The sequence below is a fragment of the Pelecanus crispus genome, chromosome 15, assembly GCF_030463565.1.
Source record: "Pelecanus crispus isolate bPelCri1 chromosome 15, bPelCri1.pri, whole genome shotgun sequence".
NCBI lineage: Eukaryota > Metazoa > Chordata > Aves > Pelecaniformes > Pelecanidae > Pelecanus > Pelecanus crispus.
Genome location: NC_134657.1, coordinates 6235648 through 6253522, shown reverse-complemented (window position 1 = coordinate 6253522; position 17875 = coordinate 6235648). Strand labels below are relative to the sequence as shown.

At 47.9% G+C, this 17875-nt stretch overlaps 1 protein-coding gene across 1 annotated transcript in view; it reads right to left on the bottom strand.

Annotated features, from left to right (window-relative positions):
- The window catches only part of SAMD11 (sterile alpha motif domain containing 11), a 125612-nt gene that overhangs the window by 35644 nt on the left and 72093 nt on the right, over positions 1 to 17875 (bottom strand). Inside the window, exon 6 of the mRNA XM_075721583.1 lies at positions 3690 to 3782. Coding sequence (XP_075577698.1) covers positions 3690 to 3782 — 93 coding nt within the window. The remainder of the gene's footprint in view (positions 1 to 3689; positions 3783 to 17875) is intronic.

Genomic DNA, 17875 nt, shown 5'->3' with positions numbered 1-17875 from the left:
CCGTGCCCACTGCCACCACATTCAGCAGCGTGGGTCTGGGGGGCAGCGAAGGTGTCAGCAAGAACGGGGCCAAACATTGTTTCTTCATTTGGCCTAACGGGACAGCTGCCAAACCAGCCAACATATGGATATGCCCCCCCGCCAAGGGAGAGGAACAAACTGACAGAGGCTGGATCTGAACTGCTCAGCTGTAGTCCAGCTCCGGTTCTGGTCTACTTCATCAACCAAAGACGCAATGAGATTTTGTTTTGTTTTAAATGATCTACAATAGCAAAGAAAAGAGCATGGCAGAAGGAGCAGCATATGAGCTCATCAGCCCACCCCAGGGGGCAAGTGCAATATTGTTCCCTACGTGCATTTTCCAGCACTTAGTCCAGTCTAGTTTCAAATCTTCCCAGATGATGAGGCTTCTACCAGATTTAGTTTTCAGCAGTTCAAATAGGAACCAGAATACTTCTACTGATTTTCTCTTTTTGCAATCGTTCAGTTTTATTTCATGTCTCAAGGTATCGGAGAAGCAGATCTCCAGACATGCTGTTGCTGCAGGAGTGAGGGTTTTACTTGGGGAATTGTCTCCCAGGGAGAAAGCTTCCTCCGTGACCTGCCAGCGCAGCCCTCGCTCCGAGCCTCTGATACGCTCGCATTTCCATATTAGACACGAGAACGTTCTGCTCTGTTTGACAGCAGTGCTGGCGCGGCCCTGTTTCCACTGAGATAGGGCTCTCTTTTGATCTCTGGTGTGCACACTGTGAGCATTGGGGAGGGGGGAAGGGAAGGTTACTGCCTCCCCGCTGGAAGGGTTTCCAGCCCTACAGGTGTTTTTTCACTCAGTCAGAGAGAAGGAGTGATTTACTTGGCTGCCTCTGTTCTCCTTGCCTTGTCAGGCGCAGCCACAGCAGCACGAGATGTGCCGCGGGCATGGGGTCACTTCTCCTCTTCAAAAGGCTGTTCCGGAGACAATGCAGCTGCGCCCTCAGCAAGAGCTGCATCCACGGCCAGCGTGTAATGGAGAGGGGGAGAGTCCCCACCTTGAGCTGTACACCACCACGGGAGAGCGCAAAAGGCGGAGGAGCGGCACCCACACAAGGCACACCAGCAGGCTGGAGGAAAAGGAAGGGTGCGTCCCAGGGAGACACTGCAGACCTGGCTCCTACCAGGGGACAGCGCGGGGCTGCACGGGCTACAAAACTCCCATCGGTCCTTGTTTCCCTTCCCACTCCCAAATCACAAACTGCGCTCCCAGCACCTGGGTCCCAGCCAAGCTTCGGGCTCTAGCACAATCTCCCACTTTACAGCACTACTACAGCAGTAGCTCCCAAATTCCAGGTTAACTAGCCACTAGCTGGAAAATGGCTTGTCACACAGCACAGATCCTCCTGTTTCCAACTAGCTCCTTAGCATAGAGCTGGGAACACAGGGATCGTTTCCCTCCTGGCCCTCTGCAGTATCCATGCCACCGGAACACTGCCCGACTGCCAGCAGGATGGGAAGTCTCCTGGGAGTTCTCAGCTGCAAGGTGCTCTCGCTGAGGCTTAAGGCACGGAAACACTGCTATAGCCCCTCCTTTGACGCCCTTTTCATAGCAGGGGGTGGGTAGATAAAGGCCCCAAAAGCAGAAAAGTCTCTGCCCCTGTTCAGCCCCCCACTATTCTGATGGCATTCCAGCACCAGCACAGCCTAGGCTTAAAATGCCTGCCACAGTGTTGGAGAGAACAGGGGTTCACCAACGAGCCAACATCATAAAAATCAGGTAACATGGGAGACTAGCAAAAGGCCCAGCTCAGAATTTCCATTCTGTCTCACATTCTTTTAAAGGGCAGGGAAGGCTTTCTGAGAAAAAAGTGGGAGTAGGAAACAAAAGTTTGCTTTTATTCAGGGACTCCTAGGAACCCCTCTCTGAATGAGTTGGGGGAATCCCTGAGTCATTCAGAGTTAAGGAGCAGGATTTAGATCCTGAGTGCATACTGCAACGCCAAGGGCTGCTTATCTGCCTCACACTGCACTCAACCCACTCAAGTAAACAAAAATGGTGGGAAGGCCACAGGAAAGAAATGGAATGGGATCATTTGACCCTGCTGCTCCCATGGCAAAAACATCAATTTGTGCAAGTTCAGCCACTGTATTAGGGTGAATCCAAATGCAATAGTTTGGTTTCAGATGGCTTGATTAAAGTTTAGCCCATTCTCAGACAGGCCACATGGGTTGCTGTTACCTGGATTCAGTTCCTAAGCAGGCACTGTCTTGGAATTACAAAGGATACAGACTCAGCAGAAACAGCAACGATGACAGGAGGTGTATCAAGTGTGTTACAGGACTCTCATGCCCCTATATAACAAATGCGTTTCAGAATCTACAGAAGCATCCTGCTGGAACTTACCTGCACATCTACTAGAAACATTGCAAGGGTAACAGGAATAGGACAGATTTAAAAAAAAAAAAAAAAAAAATCAAGGAAAACAGGTAAGGAGTAGCAGCATACAGGGTTCCTCTCTACACCTTTCAGAAAAGCCCAGTAAAAAGCTAAGGCGCTTTTGCTTGTATGAAAGAGTTAAGAGGCAGGAGAGGGTTACGTGAAAGAAAAGATTCAGTATGTTCTTAGGCAGTGTTAGCAATATCATATTAAGTGACACTAGCATTCAACATCCTCTCAAAGTACGCTGCCTCTCAGATCACAATTTGGGGACAAGGAGTCAAGAAGAGACAATATACAGGACCATTATGTGAAATCAGGATGCGGTACAGGTCCCTACAATATATCTTTAAATAGCATAATATAAGGTGTGTAGTTTAAGAAGGCTTCAGGACAAACTGCTGCAAAAAGTGCCCTTTGAGATTCCCTGGATTGGTTATTGAAAATATACACCTTGAAGAGTCTCAGCTGCTGGACTCCAAACCCATGAAACAGGATCTAGCTTCAGACAGCTAGCCTGCTTTCATTTTTAAATTTTTTTTAGTGGCCAAAGAGTGCAGGTTAAGCACAGCGATGGAGGTGGGTATTACTGACAGTTAGTTAGTTTGAACTTAACAACAAAGCCTTTAAGTGAACGGCCTGCAAAACCTCATTTACACAACCTGGAGACAAACTCATTAACTGCAGGCTCCATTACCCACTCCACTTTGCCAGTCGTAAAGAAAGTTTAAAAATCATGTTTATAGGAAAGAGCCGTAAGACAAATCAGGAGATTAAAAAAAAAAAATCCCTAAAAAGAGAAACCTTCTGCAGATTCCATCTCTATAGGAACAGTGCCATAAATGCATAAGAAAGAACTAGGCAGCCCTAGTCTCCCTGCTAGGCTTCTTTTTTTTCCCTTTAAAGGAACAGATGCCAGCATGATAAGCCTGTGTGTATCTTTTATATTAAACATGTAATCAAGACATGCTGCCTGAAAAGTAGAAACACCCCTAAAATCCACCTTAAAAGCTGCAGCTTGCTTTTTTTAATCATAAAACAATTATTCTAATTAAGCGGCAATCCCTTTCTCGCACTGCAAGCTTCTCTCCGATTAGATAAAGAAAGCACAGCGCACTGGTAGCCTCCTGCATGCACCCTCGGTGCCGGATACTTACAGCTCCCACACCACAGCTTCTTGCAGCCCTCCCTTCCCTCCCTCCTTAATTTCAATTAAGTTCCACTCTTAAGAAAGGAGAAGAAAGGGGAAGGGGATGGGGGAGGGAGAAGCAGCACTTACCCTTTGGGGACTCACTTCTGGCTTTCTTGCTTTCTAAAGGACACTCACTGCTGCTGTTGGGAGAACATACTCTTCTCTTGCCTAAAATTTCATCTAGAAGAGAGATGAGAAACCTGAGTATCAGATAAGGTTGTACTTTCCTCTTTGCAGAAGCAACCAGAGAGACTTTGGTATTTTGCTTCTCTCTCTCTCTCTCTCACAGACACACACACACATATATTACAAGCAGAAGAAAAAAAAATGAAAGTAAGAAAAATCGTCATCTTGAGAGTCTTGATCTGCTTTCCTAATCACGCAGTCCAAAAGCACATAATGACTATTCACACACTGATCAATGCAACATTTTAAAGCTATAAATTCTGAATCAGTTGATTTCCTTACTGAGTTTCATCATTTGTTCTGTTGCCTTTTGTCCCCCTGGTGTTTCCACTCCTTTCATGCCCTGATGCAAAGCAACTGGGGGAGAGAAAGGGGAGGAAAAAAAACAACACACACAAAAAAAAAGCACAACAGATCTCTGAATCTTCCTACCACAGTATCTCTCTCTCGCTCTCTCTCTCTATCTCTCTCTCCCCCCTTTCCCCCCCCTCCTCCTTCAAAACCTCAAGGTCCTTAGCAATCTTCCCCCTCTAGATTGTACGGAAACACTCAAGCCTTTTGCATTACTGCAGCCCTACAAACCAACACAAAATATCTAATATACAATTACAGCGTCCCCGAACAGATTTAAAATCAATATCCTCCCATAATAATGCTGGGGAAACTGAAAGCATGATGTTGCATATGGGCAGGAAGGAAGAGACTGTTTGTCACTGCAAGCATCAAATTCTCATCTATCAAGGGCTTGTTAAAGATGCAGCATCTTAAAATAAATAATAATAAAAAAAAAATCTCACAAACAAGCACCATATTTGAGCGCGTATACATTGCATCTGCCTGTGAGTCAACACGCATGCAAAGCTGCTGCAATTTGCCCAAAGTGTTGGTTAAGAAAGGTTACAAACCCCCTTGGTGCTATTTATAAAAACAACAAAATTATTTATGTTCCGGGGGGCATTTTAAGCCAAGCAACTGTCCCTCATACTCAGAGTCACTCCACATTACTTTGAATTCAGCTAAGCAAGCTCAGGTTCCTGCCTTGGCATTGCATTTATCAAGAGATCCCGAGCACAGATCTGTGGCTGCCACGGGCTGAGCAGTGTCGAGAGCAGACAGTTAATGTGCCGAGGGCAGAGCCTGCCAGGCAATGCCTTTATCCAAAGAGCGATTCTGGAACTCGGCAAAGTTACAAGTGGCATTTCAAGGTTTTAAAGAGCACAAGCTGCCTCCGATCTTATCTCGCCATGACCCTGTCACCCAGCCTGTTAACAAAACTGGCACTCAGAGCCAACCACAGAGGCTTGCGACCATCCACAACCAAAAGCAAAGCACATACAACAAAACAGTGGCAATTCGAAAGCGGATGGGAAAGGATAGAATCGGCCAGTGACACCACTTAAGTTTTCTCAGCACTTCACATGCCAGGTGTTGAGTCAGCTTTTCAATACAATTTGAATATTATCAATCCTCCTGCCTCAGTTTACCCTTTAAATAACTTCTCCAAAGCCACAGACAGTATCAGCTTGCCAAGCCAGCATCAACGCTAGGAAGTACCTGGCCACACAGCACAAACAGAGTCACAAGCTCCCTCCCCACGGAACGCTTCATTCTTCATGTTGATTTTCCTGGAAATGTTAGCCTGATGCTGCAAACCCTCAGCGCTGGAGGCCAAGATCATATATCCTCCTCAGAAGCGTTCTCATCCGGGATTTGTGGCTTTGAAACAACAAAAGTCCCATTGCTCTGCTCGCCCCTCCCAGCCTGGGCAGGAGGCAGCAAAACCCAACAGGGCTTGTTCTTATGTATTTCAGGCAGAAGAGACTCCATGGAGGAACTGGTGACAGAAGCACCAGTTAGACGTGACAGCAGTTAGAATATGAGCAGTAAAGATTCCTTGATTTCACAACTCTGCCAAGGCACCTCATTACCCTCCTATCACTCCTTCTCTCTTGCTATTCCACTCCCACCCCCACGCACCCATCTGCCAGCAGACGTTCGCTCGACTAGCACCGTGCCCTGCTATTCCCAGACACGTCAGCAGGACAGGTTGCAACTCCCAACCGGCTGCACTTGTGCAGGGGAAGACCAAGATCGTGCCGTAACTCTGAAGCAGCACCAACTCCATCAGACTCATGCCCCGCCAGCCTCCGAAACACCCACTTCTGGGCACGCACGCAAGCGAGCTGGCAGCCGCGTGAACAGTCAGGTGTGACAGCCTGCCATCACACCGCAGGGAAAGGTCCTCGATGTCGAGATTTGAGCTTGGCCCTCCAGAGAGATCCCACATTACTGTATTCATCTCTACGACAATCTGCAGCATTTTCCTTCCAGCATCTCGAGTTCACGTTGTACCAAAGCACCAAATCCCACACACGGAGTTTGTATTTGGGTTGCCCCCCAGCAGTTTTTACGGCAGTCAGCTAGACCGCAGAATGAAAATTTTCCTCTTTTTTTTCCCCGCCCTTCATTTAAGGCAAAGTCCTGGGATGTGCGAGAGACTGCCTCTGTCCCCAGAAGCGTGGGGACTAAATCGACAAGATATGCAGTAAGCAAGGAAAAGGGAATAATTATCATCAGTAGCCAGTACGGAGGCACAAAGATCTAACAATCCGCCCCAAATGTACTGAGTCAGTAGGAGAGCACAAGACTGAAGAGCAATCTTTTGAATTCCAGCCCAGTGTTGTAAGAAGTCGTACCCCCCTCTTCGCTTTCTCAGCTGCAAAGCAGGGAAAAGGCACGTCACATTTTCGCTAGTAAACTCTCAGATTCTGGGGTACAACCTGAACGGCAAGGTATTTGTACTGCAGCACCAATGCTTTCCTCTTTACAGCTTAAACTATATGCACAGCTTTGGCATACCACTTACACCTGCTCAACACATGCCCTTTTACAGGACCCTATACTCTAAATTCATCCCTCTGTGTCCACATGCCGTTCATCCAGCCATTCTTTGCCCTCACGCACACAGGACAGTGGTTGAAGGCATTGGGATGGGGGCATCCACAGTCCATCTCCCCCTGACTTTGCAGCAGCAGCAAAACCAAATATGTTTTGCAAATGAGTTGGCAGCGTAGCTTCTGGATGTCTTACCACCCTCACAGAGATGGGCTGTGCATTTAGAGTACATTGCTACTCATTGACCAGAAAGCCAAAAAATAGCTGTTTCCTCAGCCCACGCAACCTGCAAAAGGCAACACTCCACCTTAGACAGACGATGGGGAGGAATGGTTGTGGGGGGCATTTTTTTGGGGCTTTTTTTTTTTGTTGTTCCCCAAATCCCTGCTTTTGCCTCCTCTCTCCTACAAAGCATTTCAGCTGAAAGGAAGCCAAATCGGGGCAGATTTTTAATATTAAAGCTGAAAATGAAAGACATTATCAGTAGAACTGTAACGTTATGAAGCTAAGCCAGACAATAATACAAGGAAGGAGCGCTAGAGGAAGCCTCAAGCATACTGATCACTTATGCCACCAGTGCAACACAGCCCTGAGCACACAACCCCCCCCAGGGTCTCCCATGCAGGTCCCCAGATCCTGCATTACATTCAAGGCTCCTGCTAGCCTGACAAGGCAGTACGCAAGGTGATCCAGAGAGGTTTTTGGAAACAAAGTCAAATATTTTCCCCAAAGATCTAAAAATGAAAGCGGACTTTTTTCCCCCCCTCTTTCATGGGAAGAGGAAGCCCAGCACTCACCTGCTGCACTTCTACAGTGAAACACGAATAGAGCCAGGCCAGGAAAGCAGGTAAGCTGGAGGAGGACAGCGCTTCTGTCCCCAAGCAGAAGTATCACCCAACGGCTTTGCAACCAGAAAGAGAAAGGATGTGGGTATGGCACCATAAAACGAGCCTGTGTAGAAGCCAGGGCAATGTGGGTTTCATCTAATCACAGCCCTCTCTGGACTCGAGACACACTGATTAGAGGCCATGAGTGGAAACATCACCTCAACGTAACAGCGCTTTGTACTCCTGCGCTGCCGCGAACGCTCAGCCTCCCAGCACTCAGCAGAGCTGGGTGACTTAACAGTCACGCTCACCAACACATCTAAGCATCCCAAGCCTCCTTATCAGCTTTGAAGAGAGGACTTGGGAGCCTAAATCAGCTGGGAAGATTAGAAAACCTATCTCTAGGTTTTCCCAAAGACAGAGGGACTTTATCTCCACTCTTTACCAGGAAATCTGCAGCAGAGAAGACGCACCAAGGACACACGCTGCATCAATGGCAGGGTGAGAACTGAGCCCCCGTGCCAGTGACTGAGCACAGAGTTTCACCTGGAGAAGGGAAATGAACAAATGTGAGGTGGTCACAAAATTTTTGCCCTCCCACTGCTGTTAAATGGGTGGACTACAGAGCGAGTCCCAGTTATGGCCGAGGGATTGCACCAAGTTGTTCTGCACTGTGTTATGCTACAGACACAACGGGAAGAGATCAAGACCTATCTCACGCTCCCTATCTCTATCATTGGGTTTGCTCTGAAAGCTTCTTGGACCCAGAAGTCCTAAGTAAACAGAGAACTGAGCCAACTTACATGGGAAACCACCCAGGCTCAGATAGCCAACGAGAGTCCTTTTTTCACCTCCTTTCACATTATTTTAAGAGGAGGAAAACATCCTCCCTTGCTCTTAATTCCCCCATCAAACTTAAACCCTGGAGATGACAATTCCCCCTGACCAGTCTGAAACGTCTTGGCAGCATCTCCGTTTATTCAGCTCTCCCCTTTCCTTTGGCACAAACAGGCTACCACCAGAGGAGCTGCTCTGCTCAAACTCTGGTGCTCCAGCCCTGCTGCTCACTCTGTTCCCGTACCGAATGTGACAGGTTTGCAGGGACCCCGGGGACTTACTTCCCCAGCCATGGGCTTGTGCCTTTGTAAGAAGCTGCACCAGCTTGCCGAGTCCCAGCAGGCCCAGAGCCGCTCTCAACAAAGGCCGGCGTTCGAGGGGCCACGCAGGAGGCTGCGCGCAGCAGCGTGGAATCTGGCTGCACATTGGCCCCATCCCTTGCCAGCAGGAATCAATGGAACAAAGGGAGAGCGAAGCACAAGGTCATGGGAATAACGGGCCATAATTTAACTGAGGGCAACGAGAATGGGAAAAAATTATTGGGGAAGCTGGGGGAAGGGAAGCAGTGGGCTTCTGAGACTTGGGATCCTAGAATAATACAAGCGCATGCCAGCTCATGGGGCAGGGTTAGTTCTACAAGGAAGGGGGAAATACCCCTGGATCTCTGCAAAGGGGATCAAACCAGCTGCAAAATAAAGGTAGCGTTCTCCTCCCAGCGGGTCCGCTTAATGGCTTTAGGGACATGGCAGGCAGCAGGCTTCAAACCTTAGCTATTGCACTGGGTTATCTAGCTGTTCCTTTATGTCTCCACATCTATATCTATTTGTGGGTTGTCATTTAGATTTAGATTGCAAGCTCTCCAGGGCAGGAAGCATCCTTTTGCTAGCTGCGGTACCAGTCTTAATAGTACAAATAGTACAAACGGCAGAGCAAGCTGGGCACTCCTGGCTCAGGACTGTCCTGAGCCTAGACCAAGGTATCTGCAAACGTTCCCTAAGCGTCACATTTCAAGTCCCCTGTGAGAAGAAGCTCATGGAAACAAGAAGAAAAACAGGAAACAAAGGGGAGGGAGGAATGGGACACACTAATGGTCTCCTACTACAAAGCAAGGAGGATGCAATATCGAGTAATCAAAGGTTTTTCTCTTTCCTGCTCACTCTGAGAGAACCTAACTTTGGCAGACTGGTTGTGCAGTCACTCTTCTCAATAGCAGAGAAGGACTCCACTAGGCAAGTCAGTGACCATCAGTCACTGATCTCAATGCATTGCATGGAAAGTAGCACCCCAAAGGTAGGCCCAGTGTCACCAACCCCTTCCTAAATGCAAGTTAACCACAGCATATCTGAAAGCTATGGGAGCACACAAGACAGTAGTTGAGTAGAAGGTTTCCTAATATATAACATATCAACCATCCTTTCCTAGGCTTGAGAAGAAGCTTGCATCCCCTTTCTCGGCTCTAACCACTTGGCCATCTGCCTTTCCTCCTACCATGCAAACAGTATCCTGCTACTTCCCACCTCCTTGTGCTCACTTGATTTGCCTAGCTGGAGCTAAGCTCCCAAAAGGACTGTCCAATATTTCAGTTCCCAAGGAATGAAACAAGAGGGAGGTGCAGGTCATGCTGGAGCCATCCTCCTGTCTGTCTGTAATGAGGCTGTTTATTAGAGAAGGTGCACCAACATCCCCTTGTCTCCCAGATTGTTACAAAATTCATTTTTACAGCATGCACCAAGCCATAGAAAGGTAGTAAATATTCATAGTATGAAAAACACTCACGGAGAGGATATACTGCACTTAAGAGAGAGATCTGAATTAATTTTATATGCTGCAGAGAGGCTTTTTAGCGATTGCAAACTTGTGAATCCCCACTCTCTTCCAGAAAAGATTTAAAGAATGAGGCTGGGAGGGTGGGCTGGAAGTCCAGGCCTTCTGGAGACTCACCTTCTAGCTCCAGACAGGAGCATGTTCTGGTGGGTAAGACAGGAGAAAGGGGAAGCTTGTTAAATCAGAAGACTTAAGCACGGTTCCAATAAGGATCAGGTTTTCCTTGAGGGACCACAAACCTCTCGGGCAAAGGTTGTTTGGCCTCAATTTATATATCTGTGATAAAAAGCTATGAAAACCGGCATCACTCCTCTGACACAGATAGCTCCCTCAGCCCTGGGGAATGGCACACAACACCCAACCGTGCCAAAAGGTGGGTAAGGCAATGTGGCAGGGACAGCACTCGTATTTCCCTGTGGGCTCCTAGGTGCTGAATCTTCTGCGTGTGGTCTGTGCCAGCAAGCTGGTATTCCCTCCAACACCCAGGACAGCTGCTCCACCTCCTCTGGCTGCTCCTTCTACAAGCCTCCCAGCATTTCTTTAGAAAAGGGAGCGCTGAAGACAGCGATTTCCAGCAGAGCTGCTGGTGGTGCTGTACCCTTAGCACCATTTAAATGTCCGATTGCACTCATTCAGCCCCTGAAAAAAACAGCGCTCCTCCAGCCCGTGACAGCTTTGACAGCCAGACTCCTTAATTCCTTTTTCTTATTCCCTTAATCTGTCATCTTTATCAGGCTGGGGAAGTGCCAGGCAGCATGCAGGAGCCCCGGCCCCGATCAATCTCCACATTACAGCTGACAGAATGGTGCTAATAACTTATTGATCTCATGTTTGCCAAGCCCCACTGGGGCTGAAAGGCTGCCATTGATTGGCTTGAGGGAAGGAGCCTCTCAGCTGAGAGCAGAGCGGAAAGCCTTCAAATTGTCTTCTTCCCAAAGAGCTTGGAGATGAAGGGAGGGTGGGGAAAGGAGAACAGGGAGGAGGACAAGGGAACCAAAGAGAGGAAGAGAAATGGAAAGAAAGAAGGGTGCATATGTGAGATGGGAATAAAGAATGGAAAAGGAAGGGGGGAAAAAAGTGTTTGAGAACAAAAGAAATGCGAGGAGGAGGGAAAAGAGCAGGAAAGGGGAGAAAAACAAAGAGCAGAAAAGGAATTGGGAGCAAAAAGATTGTGCAGAGCTAAAAAATTAATGAAATGGGCAGTTGACCCTCTTCTTGCTCACAGCAAATTGTTAATAAAATCTTTCCAACCCCCAGCCTTCCATCCTAGGACAGCTCCTCCCAAGTCTATTCGTGTCTGACGTAAAGCACGCAGTACTGCTGACTCTCCTGACCAGGTCTGAAACCACAAGCTTGCATCTGGGGAGAGGGCATCATTACGACAGATTCCACTTCAATTTATGAGTCTGTTCCCCACAGTGATATACATGCAACTTAACCCTTGAGAATCCCCACCCATCTCCTTGATTTGCACTGAAGAGGCTAATAACCGTAGAAAGTCATCAGACAGGCTCAGCAGAGGGTCTTGGAGTTGGCTTAGAGTTGAGGGTCTTTACTGTGATCCTGTGAGGAAACCTGGGCTTACCTGTACATGCAGAGACAGCAGGAGAGGGGAAAAAAATCCCACAAAACCCAAACCAAAATATGACCTTTCACAAATGATAGTAATGGTTATCGTCGTCTTTCCCATTTACCTGAGATCAGCCCAGGGCAGGCCAGTTTTGCCAAAGGGTACACGTGTTGGAGCAGTGCTGTAAGACAGGGACTGAGCTGGCAGGGCTTCAAGAAGAGGCGGTCATGGTCACACACCACCCAGCAGGTTTGCCTACCCTGGGGCTCTGAATGCACAGTGCTCACTGTGGGCAGGTCTGTTTTCCTGGTGGACTTGTCTCGAGTCCATCAATCCAAAACGCTGGGTCAGCATTTTCCTGTGTCGTCTCCAACACACCTCTCCCACACACACAGCCCTGCACCCCTTTCTCTTCAGCAGGGCTTCTGCCCCACTTTCACCGGAGACCTCACCAAGCTGCGAGCCATAGATTGCTTGCTGATCTGTGCATAGAGCCTGCTGATTGCTTGAAAGAAACAGGGAGCAGAGCAGCAGCTCCATGCCTGCTACCTGGGCATCTAATCACAACGCAAGCTTCCCAGACACACAGCTACAGGGAGCTCGTGGGAGGACAGTGTCACCCCTGCTGCGCAGCAAGAGCAGAAGGCTAGGCTTTGCAGGACGAAATCCACAGCATCCAAACCCGGCGACACAGAGATACGCACACGCACTGGAGCAGGAACGGTGCCAAAACCCTGAAGCATCAACTTGACTTGTGGCAGGGTCGGGAGCTGCGACTCACTGCCTCCTCTCCCTGCGCTTCCACCCAGCAGCAAGCAAGAGTGGACAAGCCAGGCGCCACATTACAATCTGTACTGGATTTCTATATATAACATCAGTGAGATGTCACCGCACCAATGATTTGTTTTCAGCTCTTTCCTAGCTGCCTGTAAGGCACCTGGGAAAGGAGGTGGAAGCAGGAGGCGGGGAAGAGGTTATTTTTGGAAGCAGGATAATCTTGCTCTTCCTAGAGCTGCAAGGAAAGGAAGAGCGAGCCTGTGTTTATTCCAGTTTCAAAGCTGCGACATGTACTGGCCATGAGTTTGGTGGCTGATCCAACTGCCAGACTGAGGGACTCGGTGTCCTGACTATGGCCGGTCTGCCCTGCTCATGCCAGGCACAGAGGAGCCAACCTGCTGAAGCTGCCGTGGCGAGCCCTGTCCAGCTGTGGCACTCCTTTCCTACAAGGGAGGGAGATACACCTTGAAACACATCACTGACCTTCCCAAAGGTGTTTGCAGAGCCATCCTACAAGAACCCTCCTGCCAGGAGCAGGCTTCAAATCACTGCCAGGAGCAAGGTTTCTTGAACTCCAAAAACAGGGCACTAACTGCCTTGGCTCCTTCTCCTCCTGCAGTGACAAAGCCAAGAATAAAACCTTAACGCTCACACCAGCACAATCCCATGCACTAACCCACGCTGCAAGTGCAGTTGCAGGGCACAGCAAAAGGAAGCGCTTCCATGTTGGGCTTTCCCATTTTTCCTTCACCTCCCAAGACCACTGTTTGTACTACAAAACAATGCTGGTTGCCTCACACTCCCTCAAGGCTTCAGAAGAAATAAAAATGAACTTTAAATAGAGCACGAAGAAAGGACAGTCCTCCAGATCCAAGCCAAGAGGATGAATGGCATTGACAGAGCCTAGACCTTCATGTTGCCCAGGTAAACAACTGTCCTTCATGGTAAAACACATAAACAAAGGTGGCTGGGCTTACAATTCCTAGATGCCCGTTTGGTGCTGATTTTCTGCTCAATTTACAGCAGCAGTTCAATAAGGGCTTCTGCTTTTTTTTTTGCTGTTGTTTGGCTTTGTTAAATGAAAACATGTCTGCATCCTAGCTCATTATCACACGCTCAGAAAACAGCCGTTCACTGTGATTCTGTCTCTAACCATTAGCTATAACATCCCTGATCCCAATTCTTTTTCACCCCTAATATTAACTCCTCCTTAGCAGATGAAAGCTCTAGGCTCAGTGCAAAGCCAAATGAAGTTATTGGGAAGCCCTCCGTGGCAGGCACACAGAGTTCAGGGATCGGCCCAAAGAACGTCAGACAACTAGTTTGATCAGCCACAGATCCATCTGTGTGAGCTACAAGCACTGCCTTGTCAATAGAAATTCCAAGACCAATTTTTCAATGTGAATCTGTTTACAGTTCACTCCTGAAACTTCTGCTTCTCCCTTGCTTAGTCAACAGAGCATCGTGTGGAAAGATGAGACAGGAGCGTTAATGCAGAAGAACAAATAACCTCTCAGAGAGAAAAGAGCTCTTTCCTGATGGTTTTGAGACATGTAGATGAACACTGCTTTTCCAGGACTGCAAAAGCACCAAGTATACAGGGCCTCCAATGGACCAGGATTCCTCAAGTGGGACTCCTCAAAGGACACAGATGTCACGGTCTCCCTATCATGTGCGATTTCCACAGGAATCATTGCAGGTCAACATGCAACTATACCGGTCGCTGAGGACACCACTGCTCCGAGGCCAAGGCTCTCGGGGTTTGTCATCTCCATCGCATTGACCAACAACCCCTAGAAAAAGCCTAAGCTCTCTGGGAGCTCTGCAACATTGGAAAGCTGGCCGCCTTCTGCTGCTTCCCACACCACAGCCAGAGAAGCCTCGAATCACTGGGGAAGGGGTCTTTAACCCATACGCAGTCCCAAATATTACATGCAGAACCATAGCAAATTGCTTGCTGGTTGGAGCGAGGCCTGATACTCTGCCATGCCTCCATTAAGTGCTCTCTCTCAGACAATATTCAGACATCAAGCCAACTCCCTCTAGTCACAAGGGGCAGAAGGAAGAGAGGGAAGATCTACCCACCTTCCTCTAGCATCAGTGAGCCTGATCCCTCCACTTCTATCCATGCAAATAGTCCTACTACAACTGGAAAGTCATGAAATCTGGTGCTGCAGAACAGAGGGTATTTGAGGAGAGAAAGAGGAGAAATTAAGAGGATTTGTGCAGGAGAGAAATTATTTAGGGCCTTGGGACCAGGACGCTATTGCAAAATGCTTGTTCAAATCCTAAAGAGCGTGCAAAGCACACGCGCAAGGGAGAAGGCACCCGTACTTTCTCCATGAGCCGTGGAGCCCTGCAAGGTCTCCTCCGTCCTCCTCCACCCCACGCACGCCCTGGCAGACTGCATTAGCCAAACTGGATAGAGGGGATTGGACTTGTTTACAGACACACCGCTAGCTGCTTAAAGGGGCTCTAAATCCGTGTTTGATGTGCAAACCGTCAGCTTTGCTACTGTGCCTTTGTCAAGCAGCCCTGGCTCTGCTCATCCTTGTGTGTGCGTCTCTCTCTCTCAATTAAGATTAAAAGCGCCTTGTGCCATCATCCGCTCTCAAGGTAAGCCCCTCTGTAGTGCCAGTGCCGTACCCTGTCTGCTGCCTCGCCTTTATCTGATCCATTTGGAAACTACTTTTATATTCTCATTAGGCTCATCGACTGCCCTCCCCTCCCACATGCACGCTCCCCCTGAGGCATTTGAGCATACTTGCTCTACCTTTGCAGATGTTGTTAAGCCTCTTACCGAATCTCACCAGTGCAGGCTGCCTCTATATGCTCCTAAGGAAGTACAGAACCCATTATATGTACTTTTTCTTTCTTCCTCCATTTGGCGTATTATATCCCCATCGTGACTGCAATTTAATTAGCACCAAGGAAAGCATTCTCCAGCATTTTCCACTGCAGAACACCACCAGAAGGGAAGGACACAGCAGAAAATCAAGTCTGCAGGGTCAAGAGAGGAGAGACCATTCACGTCTCCTAGGGAAACCGGCCTGGAAGTTCTGGGCATCACCACAGCCTATTTTTCCAGGTAGACTCTACATATGTTCCCCCCAGCTGCAGTCCTGCAGACTGTCAGCACTTAGGTGAAGTAGCTCACCTTCTTCTCTGCAAAGGGCGTATCTCTCTGCCCAAGAGCCAACCTTACCTCTCAGCAGCTGGATTAGCTAGCTTCAGGTTTAAAAAAATAAACAAAGGTCCAACACTGGCCAGAGAAGTAAGAGGAGATTAAACCTAGCAGCTGGATATAAACCCAGTGTGGCCATAACAGAGACTTCAGAGAGGAGCTGGATATCATTTTGATCAACGAAGAGCAACAGAGCTGGCAGAGGGGCACGTGCCTTTCTTTTACACGACATTCTCTGATCCTCCACAAGAATTTACTGCTCTTTCAATCTGTGTCGGAAACAATGAACACTTGCACGCTTGAAATTTGCACAACCATTTAGCCAACAGACATTATCCAGGGACTACAGAAACCAGTGCTTGCCATTTTGCAAGCATAAGCACCTCCACTCTCACTCACAAAGAGAGGAAGAGAAAGCAGAAGTTTACTATTCTTAAAAGTCTGAGGACACGATACTGTCAACAGTCAACCCAGATGAGAAGGAAGAATAGTGTGAGAGGGTGCAGGTGGGTAAAATCCTAAACCAGTGAGATGGATTTCCTCAGCCAGTTAAGAATTCAGAGTTACGAACAGGGCAGCTCTTCCCAAAACCCAGGACCCCCTGGGACCTAAGGAAATCCAAGTGCATCAGTGGTAATTGTAATAAATCTGCAGTGCCGCAGAGCAGGCCCAACACATGCAAGTTTGCTCCATGATTAAGAGATCTCCGTAATACCTTAAGGTCCCCAGTGGGCCCAGAGCAGTGAGATACAGCTAACATGCATCAAACACATAAGAATATCTCAATCATTACCACAGCTGACGGTGGCTCCTAAGCCAATCGATAGGGCAATTAGATTTTATCAGTACACGCCTCTCGGCCACCTACTTCTGCTGTCGTTGCAAAAGCCTCAGTTACCCTTGCCAGCTCCAGGTCTCCAGATGTCTTACTGAGACGCGCCAGCTGGAGCGGATTTTTGCTTTTTTTGTAGATTTTCGCTGTTGGTATTCTTTATTTCCTTTAGAGGTCCAGTATCAAGGGACACTTCAAACGTGAGTTAAGCTGTCAGCTATTCTTATCTAGATGTCTTGCTTCAGTACACACACTAGCAGGGGGGAACACCACCCCCACCCCGCCCCTAAATCCCTCATACACTGAATCTCTAGAATTAGGCTATAATCCACATCTATTCCATATTGTCACAGTGGAACAACAACACAGAGGTCTAGCAGAGAAGTTAGGGAGGACAAGACAGGAAACTGAGCTCTGTTGTTCAGTCATCATTCGCTTTACGATCTTGGGCAAATTTGCCTTTCTGTGCCTTGGTTGACTCGTGCACCGCTACAACACACTTGAAAACTGGTGGAAGGCATTATGCATCTTGTCCAACATTTCTGATGAAACTTTACCTGCTGGCAACATAACTACCTCCCTTTCCCCTTTACTACTGTAGACTAGCAATAACAGTCTTTCCATTTTTTATGATAAGTGTATTTTCAAAGCACTGCAGCTCAGATTTGCTAGCCCATGTCTCTGTAGATGCTAAACTTGTCAACATGTAACGATCACTACACGGGTCTTAATCACACCTAAGTGATGCAACAGACAGCACAGCCATTTCTTCTTGATGTCTCCAGACTCTTCCTAGCCCTTTGGGCCTCACAAATCCAAAATACAAGGACTTCTTTTGTCCCAGCTATCCCAAGCCCTAAGACTGCACCTCCTCCTGGCATATTGTTCCAAATGGCTAGCACCCACCGAGGTGGGTTATTAAATCCTTGTCTAGTCAGGACCAAACCCTATCTGAGTCTTTCAGGACCCAGTGACATTCTAAGTCTTTCAGCTTCTGCTGTCCCAAACTAAGCTCTTCACTCTCTGTTCCCAAATATAACCATCACCATTGACACAGTGACCCGTTTTCACTCAAAAAATATCCATAAGCCTTCCAAGGATATTAAAATCAGTGCTGCTCTTCCAACCAAAGGCCTTGTATGTTCCAGCAATACATCAGCCTCTTCTGACCTGAACATCAGCCCAGATCTAGCTTGAACCCTGGACTCTAGTCTCACCTATATCCCAGAACTCATAAAAGCCCCAGAACTAACTATATGCCATTATTTTCCATTAGTTTCAGCCCCTTTCTGCATTTCAAAGACCATTAAAGATCCAGTAATGCTTCTATTTTCCAGTCCA